This window comes from Eretmochelys imbricata, chromosome 2 (assembly GCF_965152235.1).
Source record: "Eretmochelys imbricata isolate rEreImb1 chromosome 2, rEreImb1.hap1, whole genome shotgun sequence".
NCBI classification, from domain to species: domain Eukaryota; kingdom Metazoa; phylum Chordata; order Testudines; family Cheloniidae; genus Eretmochelys; species Eretmochelys imbricata.
In genome coordinates, this window is record NC_135573.1 from 4,564,693 (window position 1) to 4,592,396 (window position 27,704).

General features: G+C 43.2%; 1 protein-coding gene across 3 annotated transcripts in view; it reads left to right on the top strand.

The window, feature by feature from the left end:
• ZC3H3 (zinc finger CCCH-type containing 3) overlaps positions 1-27,704 on the top strand; it is a 356,038-nt gene that overhangs the window by 111,209 nt on the left and 217,125 nt on the right. For all 3 annotated transcript variants that reach the window (XR_013345065.1, XR_013345066.1, XM_077809716.1), the window contains exon 4: positions 24,565-24,721. Coding sequence is in view for 1 of the 3 variants with exons in the window: in XM_077809716.1 (XP_077665842.1) it covers positions 24,565-24,721 (157 nt within the window). In the remaining 2 variants the exon portion in view is untranslated. The remainder of the gene's footprint in view (positions 1-24,564; positions 24,722-27,704) is intronic.

A 27,704-nucleotide genomic window follows, 5' to 3' on the forward strand; every position in this document is an offset into this window, starting at 1 on the left:
TACTCACCAACAACCACATACCACACAACAGAACCACTAACCCAGGAACTTATCCTTGCAACAAAGCCCGTTGCCAACTGTGCCCACATATCTATTCAGGGGACACCATCACAGGGCCTAATCACATCAGCCACACTATCAGAGGCTCGTTCACCTGCACATCCACCAATGTGATATATGCCATCATGTGCCAGCAATGCCCCTCTGCCATGTACATTGGTCAAACTGGACAGTCTCTACGTAAAAGAATAAATGGACACAAATCAGATGTCAAGAATTATAACATTCATAAACCAGTCGGAGAACACTTCAATCTCTCTGGTCATGCAATCACAGACATGAAGGTCGCTATCTTAAAACAAAAAAACTTCAAATCCAGACTCCAGCGAGAAACTGCTGAATTGGAATTAATTTGCAAATTGGATACTATTAATTTAGGCTTAAATAGAGACTGGGAGTGGCTAAGTCATTATGCAAGGTAGCCTATTTCCCCTTGTTTTTTCCTACCCCCTCCGCCCCAGACGTTCTGGTTTAACTTGGATTTAAACTTGGAGAGTGGTCAGTTTGGATGAGCTATTGCCAGCAGGAGAGTGAGTTTGTGTGTGTGTGTTTGTCCCTGGGGGGGGGGGGGGGGAAGGGGAGGGGGGTGAGAGCCTGGATTTGTGTTGGACATGGCCCACCTTGATTACCATGCACATTGTAGGGAGAGTGGTCACTTTGGATGAGCTATTACCAGCAGGAGAGTGAGTTTGTGTGTATGTTTTTTGGAGGGGGGTGAGGGGGTGAGAGAATCTGGATTTGTGCAGGAAATGGCCCAACTTGATTATCATGCACATTGTGTAAAGAGTTGTCACTTTGGATGGGCTATCACCAGCAGGAGAGTGAATTTGTGTGTGGGGGGGTGGAGGGTGAGAAAACCTGGATTTGTGCTGGAAATGGCCCAACTTGATGATTACTTTAGATAAGCTATTACCAGCAGGACAGTGGGGTGGGAGGAGGTATTGTTTCATATTCTCTGTGTGTATATAAAGTCTGCTGCAGTTTCCACGGTATGCATCCGATGAAGTGAGCTGTAGCTCACGAAAGCTCATGCTCAAATAAATTGGTTAGTCTCTAAGGTGCCACAAGTCCTCCTTTTCTTATTAAGAAAGGGATAGATAATAAGACAGAAAATATCATATTGCCTCTATATAAATCCATGGTACGCCCACACTTTGAATACTGCATGCACATCTGGTCACCCCATCTCAAAAGATATGTTGGAATTGGAAAAGTTACAGAAAAAGGCAACAAAAATTGTTAGGGGTCTGGAACAGCTTCCATATGAGAAGAGATTAATAAGATTGGGGCTTTTCAGCTTGGAAAAGAGACAACTAAGGGGGGATATGATTGAGGTTTATAAAATCATGCCTGGTGTGGACAAAGTAAATAAGGAAGTGTTATTTACTCCTTCTCATAACACAAGAAGTAAGGGCCACCAAATAGATATCAGATTTAAAACAAACAAAAGGAAGTATTTCTTCACGCGGCGCACAGTCAACCTGTGGAACTGTTTGCCAGAGGGTGTAGTGAAGGCTGAAACTATAACAGGGTTAAAAAAACAACAACTACATAAGTTCATGGAGGATAGGTCCATCTATGGCTATTAGCCAGGATGGCAGGGGTGGTGTCCCTAGCTTCTCTTTGCCAGAAGCTGAGAATGGGGGATGGGGATGGATCACTTCATGATTCCCTGTTCTGTTCATTCCCTCTGAATCACCTGGCACTGGCCACTGTTGGAAAACAGGATACTGCGCTAGATGGATCATTGGTCTGACCCAGTTTGGCTGTTCTTATGCAAAGTGTTTCCTAAAGTTTGTCAGAGTTCAAGGGACATTGTCAACTCAATTTTATGAGTTAAAGCAATTTTAAGCAAGCAGGGAGAACTGGAGGTCCTGGTGATGTCAAGGAATTATGATGTGATTGGAATAACAGAGACTTGGTGGGATAACTCACATGACTGGAGTACCGTCAGGGATGGTTATAAACTGTTCAGGAAGGACAGGCAGGGCAGAAAAGGTGGGGGAGTTGCATTGTATGTAAGGGAGCAGTATGACTGCTCAGAGCTCCGGTACAAAACTGCAGAAAAACCTGAGTGTCTCTGGATTAAGTTTAGAAGTGTGAGCAACAAGAGTGATGTAGTGGTGGGAGTCTGCTATAGACCACCGGACCAGGGGGATGAGGTGGATGAGGCTTTCTTCCAGCAACTCGCAGAAGCTACTAGATCGCACGCCCTGGTTCTCATGGGTGACTTTAATTTTCCTGATATCTGCTGGGAGAGCAATACAGCGGTGCACAGACAATCCAGGAAGTTTTTGGAAAGCGTAGGGGACAATTTCCTGGTGCAAGTGCTAGAGGAGCCAGCTAGGGGGGGGAGCTTTTCTTGACCTGCTGCTCGCAAACAGGGAAGAATTAGTGGGGGAAGCAAAAGTAGACGGGAATCTGGGAAGCAGTGACCATGTGTTGGTTGAGTTCAGGATCTTGACACAGGGAAGAAAGGTAAGCAGCAGAATACGGACCCTGGACTTCAGGAAAGCAGACTTCGACTCCCTCAGGGAACTGATGGGTAGGATCCCCTGGGGGACTAACATGAAGGGGAAAGGAGTCCAGGAGAGCTGGTTGTATTTCAAGGAATCCCTGTTGAGGTTACAGGGACAAACCATCCCGATGAGTCAAAAGACTAGTAAATATGGCAGATGACCAGCTTGGCTTAACGGTGAAATCCTAGCAGATCTTAAACATAAAAAAGAAGCTTACAAGAAGTGGAAGGTTGGACATATGACCAGGGAAGAGTATAAAAATATTGCTCGGGCATGTAGGAATGAAATCAGGAGGGCCAAATCGCACCTGGAGCTGCAGCTAGCAAGAGATGTCAAGAGTAACAAGAAGGGTTTCTTCAGGTATGTTGGCAACAAGAAGAAAGCCAAGGAAAGTGTGGGCCCCTTACTGAATGAGGGAGGCAACCTAGTGACAGAGAATGTGGAAAAAGCTAATGTGCTCAATGCTTTTTTTGCCTCTGTCTTCACTAACAAGGACAGCTCCTAGACTGCTGCGCTGGGCATCACAACATGGGGAGTAGATGGCCAGCCCTCTGTGGAGAAAGAGGTGGTTAGGGACTATTTAGAAAAGCTGGACGTGCACAAGTCCATGGGGCCGGACGAGTTGCATCCGAGAGTGCTAATTGGCGGCTGTGATTGCAGAGCCATTGGCCATTATCCTTGAAAACTCGTGGCGAACGGGGGAAGTCCCAGATGACTGGAAAAAGGCTAATGTAGTGCCCATCTTTAAAAAAGGGAAGAAGGAGGATCCTGGGAACTACAGGCCAGTCAGCCTCACCTCGGTCCCGGAAAAATCATGGAGCAGGTCCTCAAGGAATCAATCCTGAAGCACTTACATGAGAGGAAAGTGATCAGGAACAGTCAGCATGGATTCATCAAGGGAGGGTCATGCCTGACTAATCTAATCGCCTTTTATGATGAGATTACTGGTTCTGTGGATGAAGGGAAAGCAGTGGATGTATTGTTTCTTGACTTTAGCAAAGCTTTTGACACGGTCTCCCACAGTATTCTTGTCAGCAAGTTAAAGAAGTATGGGCTCGATGAATGCACTATAAGGTGGGTAGAAAGATGGCTAGATTGTCGGGCTCAAAGGGTAGTGATCAATGGCTCCATGTCTAGTTGGCAGCCGGTGTCAAGTGGAGTGCCCCAGGGGTCGGTCCTGGGGCCGGTTTTGTTCAATATCTTCATAAATGATCTGGAGGATGGCGTGGATTGCACTCTCAGCAAATTTGCGGATGATACTAAACTGGGAGGAGTGGTAGATATGCTGGAGGGCAGGGATAAGATACAGAGGGACCTAGACAAATTGGAGGATTGGGCCAAAAGAAATCTGATGAGGTTCAATAAGGATAAGTGCAGGGTCCTGCACTTAGGACGGAAGAACTCAATGCACCGCTACAGACTAGGGACCGAATGGCTAGGCAGCAGTTCTGCGGAAAAGGACCTAGGGGTGACAGTGGACGAGAAGCTGGATATGAGCCGGCAGTATGCCCTTGTTGCCAAGAAGGCCAATGGCATTTTGGGATGTATAAATAGGGGCATAGCGAGCAGATCAAGGGACGTGATCGTTCCCCTCTATTCGACATTGGTGAGGCCTCATCTGGAGTACTGTGTCCAGTTTTGGGCCCCACACTACAAGAAGGATGTGGAAAAATTGGAGAGAGTCCAGCGAAGGGCAACAAAAATGATTAGGGGTCTGGAACACATGAGTTATGAGGAGAGGCTGAGGGAGCTGGGATTGTTTAGTCTGCAGAAGAGAAGAATGAGGGGGGATTTGATAGCTACTTTCAACTACCTGAGAGGTGGTTCCAGAGAGGATGGTTCTAGACAATTCTCAGTGGTAGAAGAGGACAGGACAAGGAGTAATGGTCTCAAGTTGCAGTGGGGGAGGTTTAGGTTGGATATTAGGAAAAACTTTTTCACTAGGAGGGTGGTGAATCTCCTTCCTTAGAAGTTTTTAAGGTCAGGCTTGACAAAGCCCTGGCTGGGATGATTTAATTGGGGATTGGTCCTGCTTTGAGCAGGGGGTTGGACTAGCTGACCTCCTGAGGTCCCTTCCAACCCTGATATTCTATGATTCTAAGAAAAATTCTACCTCCTGATAGAGCATTTGGTGATACCACTCCTGCTTGTGTCCAGATCGCTCTACAGAACTGTCTAGTTACTCTGACTTAAAAACACCCAAAACTCTTTAAAACAATAAAAGCCCTTTAAAAAACTTGACGATGATTAGGCTGCTGGTGCGCGGAGATCACTGCTGACCAATATTATCTCATTGTTTATTTGTACTCCCCCATCCATCTGTCTGTATCCATGTGTTGTCTTATCTTCTATTTAGTTTGTAAGCTAGTTAGACTTTTTGTTCTGTGTTCATGCAGCATCTAGCAAATAGGGGCCAGGTCTGTTACTGAGACTCCCTATGCACCACAGTACTACACATAATAAAATATGATTCAATGCTTATGTTGTCAAATGCACAAAGAGAACACTGAACTGAGAACTGAGAATATTTTTAGTAACGACTTTCATTTCTAGTGAACTCAGGTGTTACTAGTATCTATAGTGGGTATAATAGTTTCAGACAGATATTTGACACCCCCCCCCCCAAGTTGATGCTAGTGAAAGAGAAATAATTGAGAGAGAAGTAGAGAGACAAGGAGAAGAGGAGACTTTTTTTTTTCTGCTGGGAATTGAAATGGGGTGGAGGGCTGATGAAACGACTACAGGAAGATGGCAGGAGAATTCTATGGAGGGTTTTTGCACCAACAGTGAGTGGAAAGAAACTGGAGAAACAGCAGGCCAGAGTTAGGCACGTAGTCAAAAGACGAGAAGAGCAATGTGCCAAACTAAGAAAGCTAAAAGGCTTTTTAAAATAAGACCGGTTTTCAACTGGATCCTGAAATGAGCAGAGAGTCAGGGGAAGTGAGCGATGTCGTCTGGAAAGATTAGAATCCTCACCGTTATCTGGTAAGAATTGCAATGAAATTTCTTTCTGACGCCCTTTTATATTGGGATTTTACTCCACCACCACTGTCCTGTTCTAATTCCATGCTTCAAACCAATTTGTTGCCAAAAACATCTAAATGAAAAGCCCCTAATTGAAGCTGTTTTTGAGAAGTGTTATTGCTTAGTCTATGCCCTGCAGCTAGGAAAATGTGATTATTTGTTCTCCAGTTTGTTTAAACTTGGCAATAAATACTTTAAAGCATGTTGCACTTATTTCAGGAAGATGGACATCATTACCAGTATGCTTTGAACTTGGGGAGGAAAAGGCAGGCAATCTTACTAGTATAAAAAAATGCAGTGTCTTAAAATTAAGATAATAGACTTTTCTTAAACAGCTCAGCAAGTCCTGAAAGTTAATTTTTCTCTCTACCATCCCCAAAGCAAGGGGAGATGGGCCTTGCAAGGTGTGATACCATAGTCGTGTGTGTGTGTGTGTGTGTGATGGTAACAGATGTTATAGGACAGGCTTTGCACATCCTTGTTTGGAGCCAGGACTTTGCTTTAATTACCTTGCAACAGATCTGTATTTTAAAAAGCTTCTGAAAGAATAAAATGTGCCCTTCTGTCCACTGCCTTGGCGGAATCTATTAGCACTTATCCTGAGATTTTCACCTCTTGCTCACTGGTTCATATCCAACCAGAGTTGGTAGCGAGCAATATAGTTTTGTTTTGCTTTTGGTGGAATATGAGAGATGAGTTAGCTATTCTCAGCCCAGCTCCTTGTATGTGGTTGTCTGAAGAGCCATCACAATTGCCGCTGTCTGCTAAGAGATAGTGTTGTGTGGTTCTCCATTGTGTTCTCCTCCTAAAATTTCCAGTACGGTAGTTTTCCTGTGAGTTAGAAGGTGCTAGTAGCTCCAGCATTCTCAGCTCTTAATAAATTACTGCTTGATGAGCCATTGATAGCTTGGTTTGCCCCTGAACTTCGGGGAAAGGTTTCTCTGCCACAAGGAGTCCTGGAGACAGAAATCCTGTTTCCTTTATTTAAAAGTTCAGGAAATCCATTTGCAAAACTTAACTTATATTTGCTACTTAACAGCTAGATGCACTTCCTGTTAACAGTTTATGTGGATTTAATACCTTCACTGCAAAAATTGGTATTTCTCTTGGAGCTTGCTAGACCCCAGTGCTGTCTTTCCATTGCATTGTCATTCCTGATAAGTTATGCTAGCTTCATCTGCCTGGGTCCATTCAACGTAAGGAATTAATGAAGCAGATTTGTTACTAATTCCCCAAATGTCTCCCTCTGAAACTGATTGCCTTGCTAGGCAAACATTGGAGGGTATATGAAACCCAATAAGACGTTTGAGTTGCAAAGCCAATGCTGCTATTGTTCTTTGTGGATCTAGAGTCTGAACAACAATCCTGCTTCGGAGTCGCAGGTAAAGTACTTTTAATCATTTGGATTTATTTCCTATTAAACAGCAGTTTGTGATCATAAACTATCGATTACACTCTGGCATAAGTAGCAGTCTCTCTTGAAAGAGCTCAGAACTGAATGAGTGTGAAAATTAAATTCCCTTCTTAAACCGAAAGATGGTCCTTTTAGAAGCAGATTCCAGTAGCAATATAATTAACCTCTCGCTGTGCCATTCTGTGTGAACATATTGAACATACTCAGTGATAATCATCCCATAATACTGGGTGTCTGCTTTCACACTGAATTCGTAACAGTATTACAGTAATCCCAAATCCTTTTGTTAGCTCCAGGGACTTGGCCAACTGGGTAACCAGAACAAAAGACATTTGAGCTCTGCAGCACAGCGCTTATATTTGCAGGCACCTTAGAGACTAACCAATTTATTTGAGCATAAGCTTTCGTGAGCTATAGCTCACTTCATCGGATGCATACTGTGGAAAGTGTAGATCTACACTTTCCACAGTATGTATCCGATGAAGTGAGCTGTAGCTCACGAAAGCTTAAGCTTATGCTCAAATAAATTGGTTAGTCTCTAAGGTGCCACAAGTACTCCTTTTCTTTTTGCGAATACAGACTAACACGGCTGTTACTCTGAAACCTATATTTGCAGGTGTTTTTTGGGTAAAGTGAATCACCAAGAGAATTTGTAGTTGGTTGGGATAGGAGCTCTGATAACCTTGAATCAAGTTAATGTATCAATTAATCCCAGCTGTTAGGTTACATGTTATAATACGATCAACAACCCTTGAATGATCCAACAAGGAATTTTATGGTTCTGACACCAAGTCTGGAAATGCAAGGACACTTCTAATGCCATAAGATGTAGTCCCATTATTGTGTGTACCGATTATGTTTGGCTTTTTAACTGTCAAAACCCCGTTTGCAATGGATTGAGGATGGGCGCCCCTCTCTTCTTTTGAGCTACTCGGGCTCAGCTTCTGCTCTCTCCTTTTGTCTTTTTCCCTCTCTCCCTTGTCCCCCTCTTCTTTTCTTATTTTTGTATGGTTCTTCTAGTTCTTTTCTCCCCGGTTGCTTCCCTGTCCTGTTACTTCACACCCCAGAAGGTCACATGTTCCTGGGCATGGGATCTCCTGTGTGGCTTTGATCTGACCTTACATGTGGTCTGGGAGCTTCGTTGATCACTGTGGAAACAGAGACCAGAAAACTTGTGCTGGTGACTGCTGTCTGTGTCTTTTCACAGCCCGCTGCATTGCACGTCTGAGAAAGGAGCAGCCCATAGGAGACAGTGTGCCCCTTTAGTTCCATCCACCTATAACGTGGATAGCCAAGACACAATCCCACTTTACTTCATAAAAAGACAGGGTCAGATTATTTTATTGTGAGGCCTCAGCAGATACTTGGCTGCTCAAAAAGTAATAGATAGTGATCTTTGTAAGGGCTCTTGCAGATCATACACGTACAGGACAGCTGTGGTACACCCCCCTATTGGGGGAGAATGGTGGCGCACACACAATAGAGTTACTCAGCAGTTCCCTGGTGCTGTTTGCAGCTCCTACCCCTTTTCAGCTCTCAGCTGTAATTTCTGAGAGCGCCAAACCTGTTCCCGAATCATGGCTTAAAAACAAAATTAACCCAGTGTCACTGGCGTCTGATAATGTAGTGACTGCCCATTACCACGAAAACGTGAGCCAAGAACAGCTAGCAGCTATGCGTGGTTTTGTAGACCTCTCTCATCAATTTCAGCTGCAGCTGTTTAACGGAGAGCAGAATGATGTTTTTCATGTACTCCTATAAACCAGCAGGTCCTAAAGTCTGCGTTGTTTACACTTGAGAGAGAGAGAGAATTCTAAATGAGAAAATATAGAAATGCTGTTTCTTTTTAAAAGTCCTTAGACTCTCAATTTCTATAATAGTTTAACGTTTTGAAACAAAGTAATTGTATAAAAAGCTTTAATGGATATTTTAAAGACAAATACTTCACTCTTTCCATCATTAAAGTGCTTCACCAACGTTAATCACCACGGAAACGATAGCAAGGAGGGAGTTGAGGCTCTGGCCATTTTACAGTTGGGAAAAAGAAGTCTATTAAGGTAGGTAAAGTGGAAATCCACCTCAGAGCTGGGATTAGAACTCCAGAGTTCCTAGCTCCCAGACCTGTGCTGGTACCACCAGAGCACGTCTCTGCAGAAGTGAAGTTATGCTGCGTCATGCAACACCATGCTCCTGTAACAGACGGTATCCAGGTTAACGTTATTAGACTGTAGCAGTGTTGTATCCTCACCTAGTGGGGATTTTCAGCTGATTTCTGCATTTTGCCATGTTGTTGCCAACCCAGGTCATTAGTTTTTTAGACTTTTGGGGAACTGAAAACCAGTTGGTTAAGGAGGAAGTTATGTTTAATAGAGAGAGACAGATCTTGTTAAGCCAGTAATCCTCTGGTATCACTGGTAAATACTCTAGACAGGTACAGAAGATCATTATCTTTTCTCTGAGTATGCAGTGTCTGTCTCTACCTATGTGGGTTTTCACTTATTCAGTGTTCGATCACGCACAAGCCAAAGATGGAAGCACAGACGTTTAGAGCAGCAGGCCAGGTTGTTCTGAAGCTCCTTATGACCTTCCCTTGTATGCTCTGCCTTCCATGTAGCATGGGAACTTAAATCTCACTCTTGCTTTCAATTGCCCCAGTGAGGTAGGAAAATCCTGTTATCCCCCCAACTTACAGGGGGAACAGAGGCACAGAGAGACTAAGTGACTTGCTGAAGGTTGAAAAGAAGTCTGTGGTGGAGCAGGAAACTGAATCTGGCTTTCTTGAGTCCCAGGCTACCACCCTTGCCACTGGCCCATCCTGTCAGGCATGGGATGATACCAGCTTCAACTGTAGTTGGTGAGTTGCCAGACATCCCCAAGCTGAAAGTAGCCTCCAAAGGTAAACTCTTGGCACTTGCTGATAGGGCTATGCCAGTGATCGTTCATGCCCATACCAATGTGAGATGAGCAAAATACTCATTTGGCAGTGGAGAAGTTGTCACTGTTATTTGGGAGGTTTTGGAGAGCTGGCAGTAAAGGTAAAGGTTCCTCCTGGCCTGAGGTTTTGTCAGGCAGATTTTCGTCTGGAACAAATATCTCTAAAGTACGGTAGTCTAATAAAGTTGAACGAGTGCCTATAGGAGTTCTGGCTTTTAAAGCACCAGAATATTGGCTGTCTCTGTCTGCATTTCCAACCTTCTCAGAAAGCAGGCCTATGCCTCCTCATGAAACATTTGTCACCATTTTTTCAGGAGTACAGCTCAGCAATGGCAGATCATTTAAACATCACCTATCTGACATAATCTTACATTATGCAGTTCAAAGGATCAGTATCCCACGTGTACCTCTCTGCGGGGTTCCTCATATATTATGCAAAATCAGTATAAATAACAATTTTCGATCATAGTATTCACTGTGCAGAACAGTCTCTTATTCAATTTGCTGCACATCTGGGCAAATTGTTTGAGATCCCTTATGAGGCAATTCTTGACTAGATAGCAAATTCTGGAGGCATCTAAGCCTGAAGAGCTAAGTGCCTGTTTTGAAGATGCAGAGGGAGAGTCCCTTGCAGTCTGAGAGTTAGTAACAGGCTCTTCAATATTTAGGAAGTCTCCACCTTGCAGGTATGAGTAGTAAATTTCTCTCTGCCCAGCAATGCTCATGTTGGACAGTTCATTTCTGCCCCCAATGCCTATACGGGTGCTGGAAAATGGAAAGGAGGAAAACTGTGAAAGATCCTTCCCTGTTCTTTGTTTTGTACCGCATATACTGAACAATGTTCAGCGTACTCGCCTTTGTGAATCGTTTTCTTTCAAAGCTGTCTGGTTGCAAAGCCTATAGAATTCTTCAGGTAATTTCAGGTTATAGAGGTAAGAGAGAGAGACTGTAGAGTCAATCCAGGTGTGTCTACACTGCAAAAAAAAAAACCTTCAGCTGTGAGTCTGAGAAGCGTGGACATACATTAACACAACACCCCCCTGACCAACCCAGGATTGTTCCCTATAAGTTCTCTGCTGCTTTGTTCTGTCTAATCTCTTGTGACCCAAGCAATAAGGCGTCCACTACTTCCCCCTGGGACTATTCAGCTAAGAAATTGTTTCCTTGTATTCAGCTATAAAGTTTCCTTTGCTCAGTTTCATCCTGTTCCTCGTAATAATAACCATTTGCACGACCATAAATAATCCCTCTTCTTGTGGCGGTCAGTTACCTTATCTCTGTTTAATCATTGCTTAGCCGAGTGGTATCTACTGGTTATTCATTTGCTCACCTTTAATATAGCAAACTTTCAAGCCCTTTATATAATATTTTTGCTGCTGTTCTCTGAGTTCCTTTCTGTGTATGTACATCTTTCTGGTATTGAGTTGCCCAGAGCTGAATGTAGGATTCTAGGCATGGCCTCACTGGGACCTTATAAAAAGGGACTATCGGTGGCTTGTTCTGCCTTTTTGCATGCAGCCTGAACTTTCATTAGCTCCTTTTGCTGCCAAATTGTGGAAAATCCTGCTGAGTCTTCTGCCTCAATAATGCAGAATTCTGCAGATCATTAACATTGCGTTTACCAGCTGTACAGTGTGGGACAACTTCTTAACCTGTTTTGCAGGTGTGCTTGCAAATGAGAATATATGTGATCTATGGATCTGTTGATAATGCAAGGCAAGCAGGTTCTACTTAAATGATTATGCAACAGCAGATGGTCAAGTGGGAGTTTCTAGGTAAATCTGGACTTGGGTACCCACTCTTCATGCTTGAAAAGGAGATACAGCAGACATCTAGGAGTAAACTTAGTCTTGCCAAAGGTCCCCTTCTCCCCCACAGTCCTGTGCCAGATGCTATGTTACAGCAGCTAAAGAAAGGAACAGTGTGTGCCCACTTTGGGCTCCACCTAAGACACCACAATTGTGATTGCTGTAAAGCAGGGTAACCTGGGAAATGTGTGCCCGAGACCCACCTGTGCCATTTAGGAAATCAGCGAGTGACTAATGGGGTTGGGACAGTTGGGAAGAGTTGGTACTTTATATATTGATGATTATTGGTCGGGGGGGGGGGGCAAGGATTTGAAACATTAAAATTATATCTGATTGTATTGCTCTCCACCACATTTTATTAATCATTTATTGTCTTATGTTGTGGGCTGTTTGGTACAGAGAAAGTACCTTCAGATGTATTTGTACGGTGGCTAGCACAATGAGTCTTTTGGGTGCTACCATAAGATAATTATAAATAACTGTAGTAAGGAGAAAAAATGTCCAGCATGGAAAGGAACCTCAGTTGCCTTCACTAGGAGGAGTGTAATAAGAAAGGTCTATTTTGGGTACCAGGGGAGCAGAGAACTCAGCCTGGGAGCAGCACTGAGGGAACAAACACAATGAGTATGAGGGCTCATCTGCACAGTAGGGTAATGCATTCTACAGGGGTTTGATTTCTAAAGCACCCTAACGTGTGGTGCATTAATTGGTCTGTGTAATTCCCGCTGGTGCTCACTGGTTTAGGGGTCATAGGTTCCAATCTTGCTGGGGCCTGGGTAGCAGTCTCTGCTTAACACTCTCCTTCCTTGCTGGCTCAACGCTCCTCAGCCTAAACCAACCTCCTCCCTGTGGTGAGGGGACCTGGAACTGGGTTCCATAGCTCAGGGGGTTAGAACAGTGGTCTCGAAATACAGGGGTCGCAGGTTTGAATCTCACTAGGGCCTGAGTAGCAGTATCTGGTTCAGTCTCTCTTCGCTAGTGGCTCCTCGCTCCTTAATGCCCTTTAACTTAGTGCTGTTTGACACAATACTACATTAAAGTGTACCAGACTGTTCTGCATGGACCAGTTCATGCGAAGCACATTAGAGGGCTTTAGAAATCACAGCCCCAGAGAGCACTTAAGTCCTGAGATGTGTTAGAGGAGCATAACAATGTTAACATTTCAGCAGCCCTAGTTAGGATTTTGAAGTGGATAGTTCATTGAAATGAAGGAGGGTCTCGTGTGTCCCTACAGCTAGAGAAATAGATCCAGGTCTTATCTACACACAATGTGTGCACAAATTTACCTCAATCAGTGAACCTTCCTACTGTGGATACTCTGAAATTGGTACAAAGCCTGGGCTACCTAGCTCTGTCGTTTAGGGGGGTGATTTTTACCCGTGTAGCTATGCTGGAAAAAGCCTTAGTGTGGGTGCAGTTATACTGATATAACTCTGCTTATGCATGTTGGGGAAAGATTCCCACACAAAGCTGCACTGATTTAACTAAATTGGTTTATATCACACATGGAGGCCTGCGCCACACTTAAAACAGATACGAGCATTTCTGTGTTGGTTCTGGCTGTGATTCTGTGTGTGTTTTACCACCACAGTCTCAGTGTAATCTTAGCCCTTGTGGTTATCCCCCAGGTGACCTCTACAATACACATTCATATACATTCAGTAAAGATTTTCAATTTTTCCCTTCTTTGATTTGTGGCCCTGATCCTGCACTAAGGAATTCAGACAGAGCCAGGATCGGTATCTATGGTATATTATACTTGCTCCCCTTTAGTTTTCTTGTTAACAGGCTGCCTTTGAAACAGGTGGCTCTGTGGCTGAGCCACACTAGAATTATTGTTGGTTTCATTTGTCTCCTGCTTTTTCACTTGCCTGTCTTCCCTGATAGATTTGTAGAAGCCTGTTAGGCTAATGCGAACTCATCCTTCTTTCCAGCGATTCCCCTAAAGCCCTGAATGGCTGTAGACGTACCACCTTTGCCGTTCATTTTCTAATCCTGGCGTTCATTGCCCTCAGGGGCTCCTCTACCCTGAACTGAGTTCCAAGTAACGGAAAATAAACACTTAACTTCTGCTATTGCCCATTTTCCACTGACTTTGGGGTTCAGTTTGGTGCCTACCCTTCCTGACTGTCTTGATGGCAGCTCCTGTGGCTTTCTCCCTGCAAGTCTTAATGGCCTCTTGTGACCCCACCAGGGGTCCACAGTCCCTCTCTGTTTCCAATGTGGATCCTCATGACCCTCAGATGTCGGAGCATTTTACAGAGCCTTGCTGGCCCATTTCTTGGTCCTTGCATTTTTCCTTTACAAAGGAATTGAAATCAGTTGTCTCTGGGAAGCTTAGCTCCCACTCTTTATCCTTGCACTGTACCTTTCTCATTAGGGTACTTTATTCCTCTCACTTTTAGGAACATAGGATTTACCCTACCAGTTTAGATGATTAGTTAATCTATCCCAACAATGGCTGCTAGTTTACTGTCTTTCTCTACTTACCATGCTTGATTATTGCTACTCTTGGCATGTGCTAATAATATTCTATCTCTTGAGAAATAACATAGTCAACTGAACAAAGGCCTGCAGAAATAAACAGCAAAGGGTGGTGAGTTGTCATCATCTGGTCATACATGCTGTCTTTCTGTCAGTACAGCTCCTGTGTGATTGTAGGCATCAGAAATTATGCAGCAGAGAATTTAGGAAGTTTTTCTGGCTCCTCAGCCCAACACTGAGCTCCAGCAGGCTATGGCATGTTCTCCCCAAGGAAGAGATGGAAGCCTCATTATTTGGTTCCTTGAAAATTGTATTGGAGAAATTGCTGAAAAATGTAGAGGAGAATTCTGCTTTGGCTGGGAGACGGACTAGATTGGCTAATGTCTTTCCTGCTTCTGAGTTCTATGGTGGCTGTGGAGAAGTAAAATGTAAGTGATTGGAGCCTTTGAGATAAAGGGTGTTATGTAAATAAGAGGGAGGTAGTCTTTTTCCGTGGTCACCCAATTTGGTGAGGATGTAAGATCTCAAGATGAACCTGTGTCCATGAGAACGCATGGACATACAAATCCTTTCTAAGAAATTCTGGTTTTAGGGAAACAATCCTATTTTGTCACTTTGTATAAAAAAGTTAGACTGTCCTCTCTCGTTGAATATTTATTTTATCTATTCAGTAATTTTGGGGGACGAAAAATTAAAACAAATGAAAATTAGTGATGGTTGAAGATGACGGAAGATGGATGAATACTAGCCTTGAGAATGATCCCATTGTTAAGATAAAGGACTTGGAGTTTGAGTTCTGTTCCTGGCTATACCATAGACTCCCTATGTGATGCTAGGAAAGGCTGTTTATTCTCTCTCTTCCCCCTTCCCCCCACATAGATTTCCCATCTGTAAAATGGGGATCATGCTTCCCTAGCTCTCATGAGTGTTGTGTGTCTGAATGAATGCACAGACCCACTTAGAATGTGCTGTGGAAGAGCAAAGTAGATTATCGTGAAGCTTAACCAGAGAGGTTTGCCACCTTGATGTTACAACGTTCAAACATCTTCCTAAAAGTCGAAAGAGTGGCACACTTTGGTTCTTTGACTCCATCAGCTCATAAGGAACCTTGGGAAGGATGCATACATAAGTATCGCTTTAAGACTTTTATGGCAATAAGGTGCCATTGTGAAGGTCAGCCATAAGGTGTTTAAGTTTCCACACCAGGTTTTTTCTTTCCTCTTCTCCTTGGGTGTGGTTGGTGTGAATTGTTCACGGGGGAGGCATGTCTCGGAGTAAAACCACCATCTCAGCAATGCACAGAGCACTTTGGTGTGCATGAGCTGTGAGCCCTGGCTGATAAATGGTGCTCATATCCCATTCAAATATGATGCAAGCAGTTTTTTTGTAGTTTGTCTTCCATTGCGGTAGTAAAGTTTTTAATTAGGAAAGCTAATGAGATCGATTAGTCATTAGAACTGACCTCTGGATCTCTGCAAGGAGCGTGCATGTGTGTGCTGGGCTGATAACGGGAGACGCTGGGGTATTGTTTGTAATAAAAGCGTAAAGTGTTTGATTTGAGTGAAATGTGCCACAGGGAATACATCATGCGGCGAAAAAAAATTACAACCCTGGGAGCCTGTAATGAAGGGAATTAAACCAACATCCTATCTAAATAACATGATTATCTACACAAAACCCCTCAGCTAGCAAGTAATAATAGAAAACGGAGCTGCTTCGGAGAGTCTCTTTCAGAACATGGTTAATGCCAGAGACTCACGCACAGAAGAGCAGCTACTGTATAAATGCAACATCCAATTACCGCTGTGGAATACAGTTTATCGGACGCCGGTCTGTCTGTGTTTTGGGAATGGTGGGGAGGGGGAACTGAAAGCCACAACAATTTGGGACCTCCATTTCTTACATCACTTGTAAGTGCAAGGCAGTGAGGGATGTTAAGTAGGAGTTTGATTGGATGTCTGATTGATTAACAGCCACTAGAGCTTGTAAAGGTGCCAACCCCCCTCCCCCCCCCAAAAAAAACAAAACAAAAACAAAAAACGGTGGTGTAATGTATTTGACAAATTCCTAATTTAAATAATTGTATAAGGTCAGAACATAGGTAAAGAGTCAGCTAATGTATCACATATGAAAGTAGCATGCTTAGGCAAATTCCTACAGGGATCTGTACATATTACACAGTAATACACAGTATTCTTGCCAGCAAGTTAAAAAAGTATGGATTTGGATGAATGGACTATAAGATGGATAGAAAGCTGGCTAGATTGTCGGGCTCAACAGGTAGTGATCAACGGCTCAATGTCTAGTTCGCAGGCAGTATCAAGCAGAGTGCCCTTGGGGCCAGTTTTGTTCAACATCTTTATTAATGATCTGGATGATGGGATAGATTTCACCCTCAGCAACTTTGTGGATGACACTAAGGTGGGGGGAGAGGTAGATACGCTGGAGGGTAGGGATAGGGTCCAGAGTGACCTAGACAGATTGGGGGATTGGGCCAAAAGAAATCTGATGCAGTTCATGAAGGACAAGTGCAGAGTCCTGTACTTAGGATGGAAGAATCCCATGCACCGCTACAGGCTGGGGACCGAATGACTAAGCAGCAGTTCTGCAGAAAAGGACCTGGGGATTACAGTGGATGAGAAGCTGGATATGAGTCAGCAGTGTGCCCTTGTAGCCAAGAAGGCTAACAGCCTATTGGGCTGCATTAGTAGGAGCATTGCCAGCAGATCGAGGGACGTGATTGTTCCTCTCTATTCGGCACTGGTGAGGCCACATCTGGAGTATTGTGTCCAGTTTTGGTCCCCCTACTACAGAAAGGATGTGGACAAATTGGAGAGAGCGCAGCAGAGGGCAATGAAAACGATCAAGGGGCTGAGGTACATGACTTACGAGGAGAGGCTGAGGGAACTGGGTTTGTTTAGTCTGCGGAAGAGAAGAATGAGGGGGGATTTGATAGCTGCTTTCAACTACCTGAAAGAGGGTTCCAAAGAGGGTGGAGCTCTGCCCTTCTCAGTGGTGGCAGATGACGGAAGAAGGAGCAATGGTCTCAAGTTGCAGTGGGGGAGATCTAGGCTGGATATTAGGAAACACTGTTTCCCTAGGAGGGTGGTGAAGCACTGCAATGGGTTCCCTAGGGAGGTGGTGTAATCTCCATCCTTAGAGGTTTTTAAGGCCCGGCTTGACAAGCCTTGGCTGGGATGATTTAGTTGGGGTTGGTCCTGCTTTGAGCAGGGGGTTGGACTAGATGACCTCCTGAGGTTTCTTACAACCCTAATATTCTATGATCCTACATGCGAGGAAACACATGTGAAAGTTTAGAAATAGGATGTAGTCTAATGGTTGGCAAGGGGAAACAGGGAGCCAGGACTCCTGGGTTCTCTTCACACTTCTGCCACTGCTTTTCTGCATGACCTCTGTGTAAAATAGCTTCATGACTTTTAAGATCCATAAAAAGCTTTACTGAAATTTTAAGTGTAGTCTTATTAAATCTATGGATATGAAATGTGTAGAGTGAGTCAGCCCAACCATTATATTCCTCTTCTTTTAAAGGGGGAGAGGCAGAACTGCTTTCCAGGGTGGACCTCTGCAATATTATAGATGTTTTGGCAGAAACGTGTCCTCATATGAATTGTGAATGGCTTTGTTTGAGGCCATGCAGAGAAGTGGAGTCATTTCTTTTTTTGTTCCAACTCTGGACTTTCTTCTAGAGCAGTGGTTCTCAAAGCTGGTCCTCTGCTTGTTCAGGGAAAGCCGCTGGTGAGCCGGACTGGTTTGTTTACCTGCCGTGTCCGCAGGTTCAGCTGATCGTGGCTCCCACTGGCTACGGTTTGCCGCTCCAGGCCAATGAGGGCTGCGGGAAGGGCGGCCAGCACGTCCCTTGCCCCGCGCCGCTTCCCGCAGCCCCCATTGGCCTGGAGCGGTGAACCACGGCCAGTGGGAGCTGTGATCGGCCAAACCTACGGACGCGACAGGTAAACAAACCCGTCCGGCCTGCCGGGGCTTTCCCTAAAGATGCGGCGGACCGGCTTTGAGAACCACTGTTCTAGAGGATAGCAAAACATATGAAGGCCAGGTATCATTAGAGCTCTCTGTGAGGACTCTGGAGTTTGCGCCACCGCTTGGTCTGAAATAGGCCAGATGAGGGGATAGTTTAGATCTGTTAGATAGGGCTTGGGAGAAGATTGAGGGTATGCTTCTTAGATAATGAAGGGGCGGAAAAGAGTTTTTGTAGGTGGCTGGGTGGCTGAGCGCCTGTTGAATTATCATGTTAATGTTGCTGAATCATAGAATCATAGAATATCAGGGTTGGAAGGGACCCCTGAAGGTCATCTAGTCCAACCCCCTGCTCGAAGCAGGACCAATTCCCAGTTAAATCATCCCAGCCAGGGCTTTGTCAAGCCTGACCTTAAAAACCTCTAAGGAAGGAGATTCTACCACCTCCCTAGGTAACGCATTCCAGTGTTTCACCACCCTCTTAGTGAAAAAGTTTTTCCTAATATCCAATCTAAACCTCCCCCACTGCAACTTGAGACCATTACTCCTCATTCTGTCATCTGCTACCATTGAGAACAGTCTAGAGCCATCCTCTTTGGAACCCCCTTTCAGGTAGTTGAAAGCAGCTATCAAATCCCCCCTCATTCTTCTCTTCTGCAGACTAAACAATCCCAGCTCCCTCAGCCTCTCCTCATAAGTCATGTGTTCTAGACCTCTAATCTTTGTTGCCCTTCGCTGGACGCTCTCCAATTTATCCACATCCTTCTTGTAGTGTGGGGCCCAAAACTGGACACAGTACTCCAGATGAGGCCTCACCAATGTCGAATAGAGGGGAACGATCACGTCCCTCGATCTGCTCGCTATGCCCCTACTTATACATCCCAAAATGCCATTGGCCTTCTTGGCAACAAGGGCACACTGCTGACTCATATCCAGCTTCTCGTCCACTGTCACCCCTAGGTCCTTTTCCGTAGAACTGCTGCCTAGCCATTCGGTCCCTAGTCTGTAGCGGTGCATTGGATTCTTCCATCCTAAGTGCAGGACCCCGCACTTATCCTTATTGAACCTCATCAGATTTCTTTTGGCCCAATCCTCCAATTTGTCTAGGTCCTTCTGTATCCTATCCCTCCCCTCCAGCGTATCTACCACTCCTCCCAGTTTAGTATCATCTGGAAATTTGCTGAGAGTGCAATCCACACCATCCTCCAGATCATTTATGAAGATATTGAACAAAACCGGCCCCAGGACCGACCCTTGGGGCACTCCACTTGATACCGGCTGCCAACTAGACATGGAGCCATTGATCACTACCCGTTGAGCCCGACAATCTAGCCAACTTTCTACCCACCTTATAGTGCATTCATCCAGCCCATACTTCCTTAACTTGCTGACAAGAATACTGTGGGAGACCGTGTCAAAAGCTTTGCTAAAGTCAAGAAACAATACATCCACTGCTTTCCCTTCATCCACAGAACCAGTAATCTCATCATAAAAGGCAATTAGATTAGTCAGGCATGACCTTCCCTTGGTGAATCCATGCCGGCTGTTCCTGATCACTTTCCTCTCATGCAAGTACATGCTGAGATATTGTTAATGATGCATTAGTGCATGCATAGTCTTGGATAGGCATTTTTTAGTTATTATTTAAATCAAAACAAATAAGTTAAATAGATGTTCCATGAACAAAACCATCTGACCTGGACTTGGCTCAATAATATGATAAATTATAGTACAGTAGGTCGCAAAACGAGCTAGGTGTGCTGTACAGACACACAGGATGATGCAGTCACTGCTCTGGGGAGCTTACAGTCATTTTTAACAAATCCACTGTGGGGAACCTTTGATAAACATTCTGTTTAGATGAGAAACTGTTCAGCTTCTGTTCTACATTTTCAGTCTATCCCCTTTCTCAGTCTTTAGTGCTAGGGACATTTGCAACACAACAGGATCTTTCTTTCATAGATCTTGTCTACACTAGGGAAATTTTGTAACTGCGGGACTTTGCTGACACTAATTTAGCTACATCATGTCAGTTAGATCCACTGTGATCAAGGTGAGATGAGATAGTGCTGAAACCACCAATGGGACCTGTGTCCACTAGCGCTCCCAAGATACCTAACATTGGTAGAACTGAACTGGTGTCTGCAATGATGGGAAACTTTTACTAAATGCCCCAAGTGTAGACAGGGCCTTAGATTTCCCACTGTCTGCAGCCTGCTATTTCCTGTTCCATACTGGTTGTCTTTTAGAACTGGTTGATTTGGAAATGCTTGTCAAAACCATAGGCTTCTATGTGGGGAACAAGGGGCTGGAATATCTCGGAAACAGAGAACATTTTTAATGTGAATAATTGTTAATTAAGAGAGAAGGAAGAGAAGTATTGGGAATATTTGATTTGATTTATAGAGCCGTGGGGTTTGTTTTGTTTGTTTAAGCAGAGTTTTTTACTAAAAGGCGCTGGCTTTAACTTCCTGGCTTTTGTGGGTATTTAATACTTTACATTAACTTAATGTACCCTTTTTGGTATTTAATCTACTGTATAGCACTGCTACTTTTATTAATGCTGATAATTCCAGAAAGCATTATTTCTATGAGTTTCCCTACAGCAGAATCCTGTCATCCTGTAAAGCATTATAATGTGTTTTGTGCTGAGCCTATTAAATAACATTATAGTTCATAAGATTATTTCAGTGCATTTATTATTAATTATTTACATTGTGGTAGCAAATAAGGGCCCCAATAAGGAATCCAGTCCCCTTTGTGCTCAGCACTGTACAAACATATACCAAAAAAACTTAGTCTTTGGACCCAATATCCCTGTCCTTGCCAAAACGAGCTGGTTTGCATAAGAAGCTTAATCAGGCAGTCTTCTTAAAGGATTTCCTACTTGCATGCTTGAACCTCTGCATTTGCTGTATTTAAAAAGTATTGTTTGGTCTGATTTTAACAATTTGAAGTAGGGCTGTCGAGTGATTAAAAAAATTAATCGCACAATTAAACAATAATAGAATACCATTTATTTACATATTTTTGGATGTTTTCTACATTCAAATATATTTCAGTTACAACACAGAATATAAAGTGTAGTGCTCACTTTATATTTATTTTTGATTACAAATATTTGAACTGTAAAAAAACAAAAGAAATAGTATTTTTCAGTTCACCTAACACAAGTACCGTCGTGCAATCTCTTTATCATGAAAGTTGAACTTACAAATATAGAATTATGTACAAAAAATAACAGCATTCAAAAATAAAACAATGTAAAACTTTAGAACCTACAAGTCCACTCAGTCCTACTTCAGCCAATCGCTCAGACAACCAAGTTTGGTTACAATTTGCAGGAGATAATGCTGCCCACGTCTTGTTTACAATGTCACCTGAAAGTGAGAACAGGCGTTCACATCGCACTGTTGTAGATGGCATCGCAAGATATTTATGTGCCAGATGCGCTAAAGATTCATATGTCCCTTCATGCTTCAACCACCATTCCAGAAGACATGCATCCATGCTGATGTCAGGTTCTGCTCGATAACGATCCAAAGCGGTGAGGACCGACACATGTTCATTTTCATCATCTGAGTCAGATCCCACCAGCAGAAGGTTGATTTTCTTTTTTGGTAGTTCGTGTTCTGTAGTTTCTGCATCGGAGTGTTGCTCTTTTAAGACATCTGAAAGTATGCTCCACACCTCATCCCTCTCAGATTTTGGAAGGCACTTCAGATTCTTAAACCTTGGGTTGAGTGCTGTATCTATCCTTAGAAATCTCACATTGGTACCTTCTTTGCATTTTGTCAAATCTGCTGTGAAAGAGTTCTTAAAACTAACGTGCTGGGTCATCATCCGAGACTGCTATAACGTGAAATATATGACAGAATGTGGGTGAAACAGAACAGGAGACATACAGTTCTCCCCCAAGGGGTTCAGTCGCAGATTTAATTTATGCATATTTTTTTTAACGAGCGTCATCAGCATGGAAGCATGTCCTCTGGAATGGTGGCCGAAGCACGAAGGAGCATACAAATGTTTAGCATATCTGGCATATAAATACCTTGCAATGCCGGCTACAAAAGTGCCATGCAAAAGCCTGTTCTCACTTTCTGGTGACATTGTAAATAAGAAGAGGGCAGCATTATCTAATGTAAACAAACTTGTTTGTCTTAGCGATTGGCTGAACAAGAAGTAGGCCTGAGTGGACTTGTAGGCTCTGAAGTTTTACATTGTTTTGTTTTTGAGCGCAGTTATGTAACAAAAAAAATCTACATTTTTTAAGTTGCACTGTCACAACAAAGAGATTGCACTACAGTACTTGTACAAGGTGAATTGAAAAATACTGTTTATCATTTTACAGTGCAAATATTTGTAATAAAAATAATATACATTTTGATTTCAATTACAATACAGAATACAATATATCTGAAAATGTAGAAAATCATCCAAATATTTAATACATTTCAATTGGTGTTCTGTTGTTTAACAGTGCAATTAAAACTGCGATTAATCTCTATTACTTTTTTGAGTTAATCGCGTGAGTTAACTGCAATTAATTGACAGCCCTAATATGAATATTTGTTTAATGTAAAACCTATAATATAACTGTAAAAGCTGAAGGTAGTGGAAGGGAAAATGATAGATTAAAATTATTGTCCTAATTGTATATGCTTCAGTATGGGAAATGTGCTTCCAGATATGCCTTGATTTATTTACACTGAGCCCTTTTCACATTGTCACAACTGTATAGAATGATGACATTATTTATATAGTGCCATGAGTGTGCATAACACTTAACAGGCAGAATTGAAGATCTCTCTAGTCCTAAATATTGCTCTCTTCGGTTAGTAGTGGTGTTTTTTCCACTATAATTTATGGGGAAAGTTGCTATCTTCATTTTTATTATTAAGATCTCCAGTGACATGTTGCACTATTGAGCTTTCTCTTGCCTCTCCCATGTGTTAAAGATTTTTTTTACTGCTGTCTGAATTTGGGATGGGAGATTCATGATGCGGACCCTATTCCCGCCCTCCAGATCCTAACAGAGGTACTGAGTTGCTGAATTTGAATTAACTCTAGGACCCAGCTTCTGAATGAACTAGAAAAATGAGTACCTGTATTTTAGCTCTGATGCACAGGAGTTATTGCCATCACATTCTGAAAACCTGCTCTGCCTATGGTAGTACTTAGCACTGTTGCGACTGCTGGAATATGCCTGTACGCGTGCAGTGGTAACTCTGTGCCCCATCACCCTTGTTATCACCACATACTAAATTTAGCTTTTGGGCTGCACTTGTCCCACCTCTCCCAACAAGGGACGCATTAGGCAAACACAAAAGTGGGGTCTGGTTTTCCCCTCTCCATCTTGCAATAATTTTAATTAGAGGATCTCCAAAAAACACAGCTGGCCCTTTAAATCAGTTATAAAACCAGAAGATTTAGTCTCAGCATGTAGTGTCAGCTTTAATTATCTGGGCAGTTATAGCTGTATGTTATAAAAGTCAGGCAATTAGACGCATTCCTTAAAGCTGTGAAAAAAATTTGCTAACTATCAAGGAGAGGAAAAACAGAGTCAAACATATAACTGTTAATTGCATGAAGCATTCCGCATTAAAAACTGGCTTGTAGATCATCTTGCAAAATATTATGAAAATGATTAAATACATAAATCTAGTCAGAATGTAGATGTCAGGGATAAGGTGTGTTTTCTAAATGTGTTTGAAATGTCTCAAAAGACCATTGTGCAGTAGGAAGGCTGGAATATTTGTACTCCTTAAGATGCAGTGGGGAAATGCCTGCTTCAGTCAATAGTGTGCAGAGATATAACCAAGGATGAAAATATCTTCGGCCTGTCAACTGTACTGATCACTTCTCTCTCAAACAGATCTGGCTAACTAGTCGTGTCGTTCACAGACTTCGTGTATGAATGACCCACTGAAAGTGAGAACCTCTTTGTCCATAAGCATGAGCTGGACTATGTGAGCTCAATGAGGATTGACACAGTCAGAGCATAGTAATTGCAACAGACAATGTTGCATTTTGTCCAGTTTCTAGCTGGCACAGAAAACCATGAACACCCCCATAATACATCTGACTGCTTGTGCCGTACATGTGCACGTGTGTGTATGTGCACGCTTGGGGGCATTACTTTCTGACTAAATTGGGGATCGTAAGTAGCTGAAGTGCTGACTAGCTCTCCTTAGTCTTAGCTGGAAGCCACTCTTCTCTACGTAGTATGAACTAGTTATGTAGGTGGCTCTCCTCCTTCCCACCCGTAATCGTATACATCCTAAGGAGGAGAACTTTTCAGGTTGTCCTTTTGCTTACTTTCTTCCAGGGTCCAGCTTGCACCTTGTAAGGAGCCCTGGGGCTAATAAAGTCGTACAGACTCGCTACAGGATAGTGAAGAAGAATGTGGCTTCGTCTCCAAGTTCGTCGTCCTTCTTCAGCATTCCTGTTCCCAGCTGGAAGACAAGGCGACTTGGGACATCCAGGTGATGTTTCTGCCTATGCTAATCTATTAGGATGCTAATAGACTTCTGTTGTGAGATGCACAATATATAGTGGTTCACCAGGGAGATACTTCTCCCATTTCCTGTCTGGAGAAGTTTGTCTCGTGACATGCTACCTTGGAGTGACCTGCCTTTAACTACAAGGCCTAGAAAACATAATTTTCAGCATACGTACACAACTCCTCACACATTTTCGTACATACGTCTCTCAGTGATTAAATAACCAGTGTGACACAGGCTTTCAGTAGAGACCCTTACAATGACACCTTTTGGTGAACCCATGGGATCCGTATACCCCATGTACCTCGGTGTCCTCTGTCAATTGGCATCAAGAGGTCTTGAGGTCACGCTGTCCCCCAGAGAACATGCCCTATTCTCCATACTAGTCTACAAATTACTCTTGCACTTCACGGAAGGCATCTACTGAGTCATGGACCCTCCTCCAATTCACCTTCCTTTTATGAACCAGATGTGCCAACTCTTTGTGTTTAACTGTTCACAAACAGATCAAATATGGGTTCTTCCTGCTCTTTCCCCCTACCCCCGCATTGCTTTTCCATCAAGATATCATCATATGTTCATATTTCATCTTCTATATAGAATCCACAAATACCCACGACTGTCATTCCGCGATAGGAAATCACACAGTCAAACCAGTCCTTGTGCTACTTCTAGGCTGGCCCAATTAGTGTTTTGAGGAGGGGCTTGTACACTGTGTTCTTGCGAATACGTTAGGCTAAAATCTCAGGGTATGTCTGTACTAGAAACGGTGCAGCGGCACAACTGTAGCGCTGCAGTGTAGACAGTTACTGCAGTGTAGACAGTTACTGCAGTGACGGAAAGGATTTTCCCTTTACTGTACGAAATCCACCTTTCTGAGAGGTGATAGCTAGTTTGATGGAAGAATTGTTACACCAACCTAGCAGTGTCTACACCAGGGCTTAAGTAGGCTTAACTCCATCGCAAAGTGCGTGAAACTTTCACAGCCCTGAACAATGTAGTTAAGCCGACCCAACTCTGTAGTGTAAACCAGGCCTTAAATTTCTCTGCATTTCACAGGTTCATAATTTGTTGTTGGTAGTTACAGTGGCAGATATTTGCACGTAAATGAAAGTTTAGTCCTGATAGCTCATCTTCTGGTTGATTCTGCCCTGAAATCATAATATCGAATCTGTCAAGTTCTGATCAGTGTCATGGCTGTAGACACTGGTACTGGCAGTAGCCTCACAGAGAGGGAGGAGAAAACCATTTAATCATAGCAGAGGGGACAGGACAAATAGTGGCCAAGGAAACTGTTCAGGATAAATTATTTTCAGGTTTGCGCCAGTGTTAAATGTAAATTGCTTACTAAATTAAGTCCAGATGCTTCATTGTTTTGGGATTAAACTGATCACTTCTGTTTGGCGCTGTCGCCACTAGCAAGGAGTTCTTTACTGTGTTGTCCACTATAACTCTGTTATTCACATTGTAATTTGTCAGGTCATTTTGTGCATCTACAGGGGTTTTGTTTGCAATGCCTACATGACCCTAGAGCGAATGGTGATAAGCCAGGAAACTTGCCCCTAACCAAAGCCATTACATCCCCATCAGCCTGGAAGTTGCCCCCTTCCTATCTCGAGTTAAGTATATTTGAGAGTGTATCTTTTCGTCCTGAACAAGCAACATTGATTGAATCTTGCTCTTTTATTTAAGTCCATTAAGGGGAACCTACCTTGGTTGAAACAGTTGCTTCTTTCTTTATGTGGTACAGCCAGTCTTGTTAAAATGACCATTCTCCCTGTTACTGCCCAGTTATCTGAAAGCCTGAGCGAAAGTTGATTTTTGTTTCTATTTTTTTTGTGACCATAAATGTTCTGTGAAGGGTCTGGACAAAACTGCCACTTCAGTGTTTCTGCACATAATGTTTCTCTAACTGGGGCCTGGAAAGAGGGTGGCACCCATCAGATTCCATAATTGTCCCAATTTTATCAACGGAGGTGCGGGGGATTTGCGTCCTGTAAGCGCTACTTGTGGATTGGTCAGGGTTCTGAAATCACATGCAGAGTCACTGGAACTTGGGGGTGTTGTGTGGTCCAGCGCTGTTTGTATGGAGCGTCGTCGTGTTGTATCATGACATGGCATCACTACAAAGCTTGATATGCGAATCTGACTCACGAGATCAATTCAAGATTAGGAGAGGCAACCCTAAAGAAAGAGGAAGATTACTTGTATTTGTACCAAACTTCGCAGGAAAAAAAGAGCTTCTGCTTTGGTAAGATGAGCCCTGTAAAACTTGAAATGGGTAAGTTTAATATCAGTGATGTTATTGAGGTGGGGCAAAACGAGGCTTAGAATGGGAAGCTAGCTTCAACCATAATGACAGAGAGACAAGTCCCTCCTCGATTTGATTCTGTTCAGGTTCTCATACCCTACTCATTACCATGCAATCTGAACATCTAATTGATTGAGCATCTGACTGAGAGGAGGGGACTTGTGGTTTAAAATGGGGGAGGAGCAGGGCTAGAGACAGTGATTAAGACCAGAGATCACAGAGTCACACCATCAGTCTTCCTCACCAGAGCAGTCATTTTATAGAGAAGTAATCTGATTGTTCCATTTTGATTGGATGAGAGCTTCCATTTGTAGAATCCTCTTATACTTATTAATCTTGGACTTCATTAAATTGTGTGGCTTAGATCTTATGGCTGTTTCATACAGATCTTAATAAAGTGCCATCAGCAAATTAAAACAATTATATTTTAAAGAAGAGATAAATCTCTGATTCAGTCTTGCTATTACCTTCGTTGCATACGATCCATCATACGGACCGTCTGGTCAGGACATGGCAAACGCTTTTTCTGTAGTTCTGACCTTTGTCTTATGCTCCATTGTTCATAACGTTCTCCTGGATGTGGAATAAAAAAATGATCTAGTAGACTGTGAGCTACTGTCTCAGGGGGAGGAGGAGGGAAGAGCCAATGTTCGG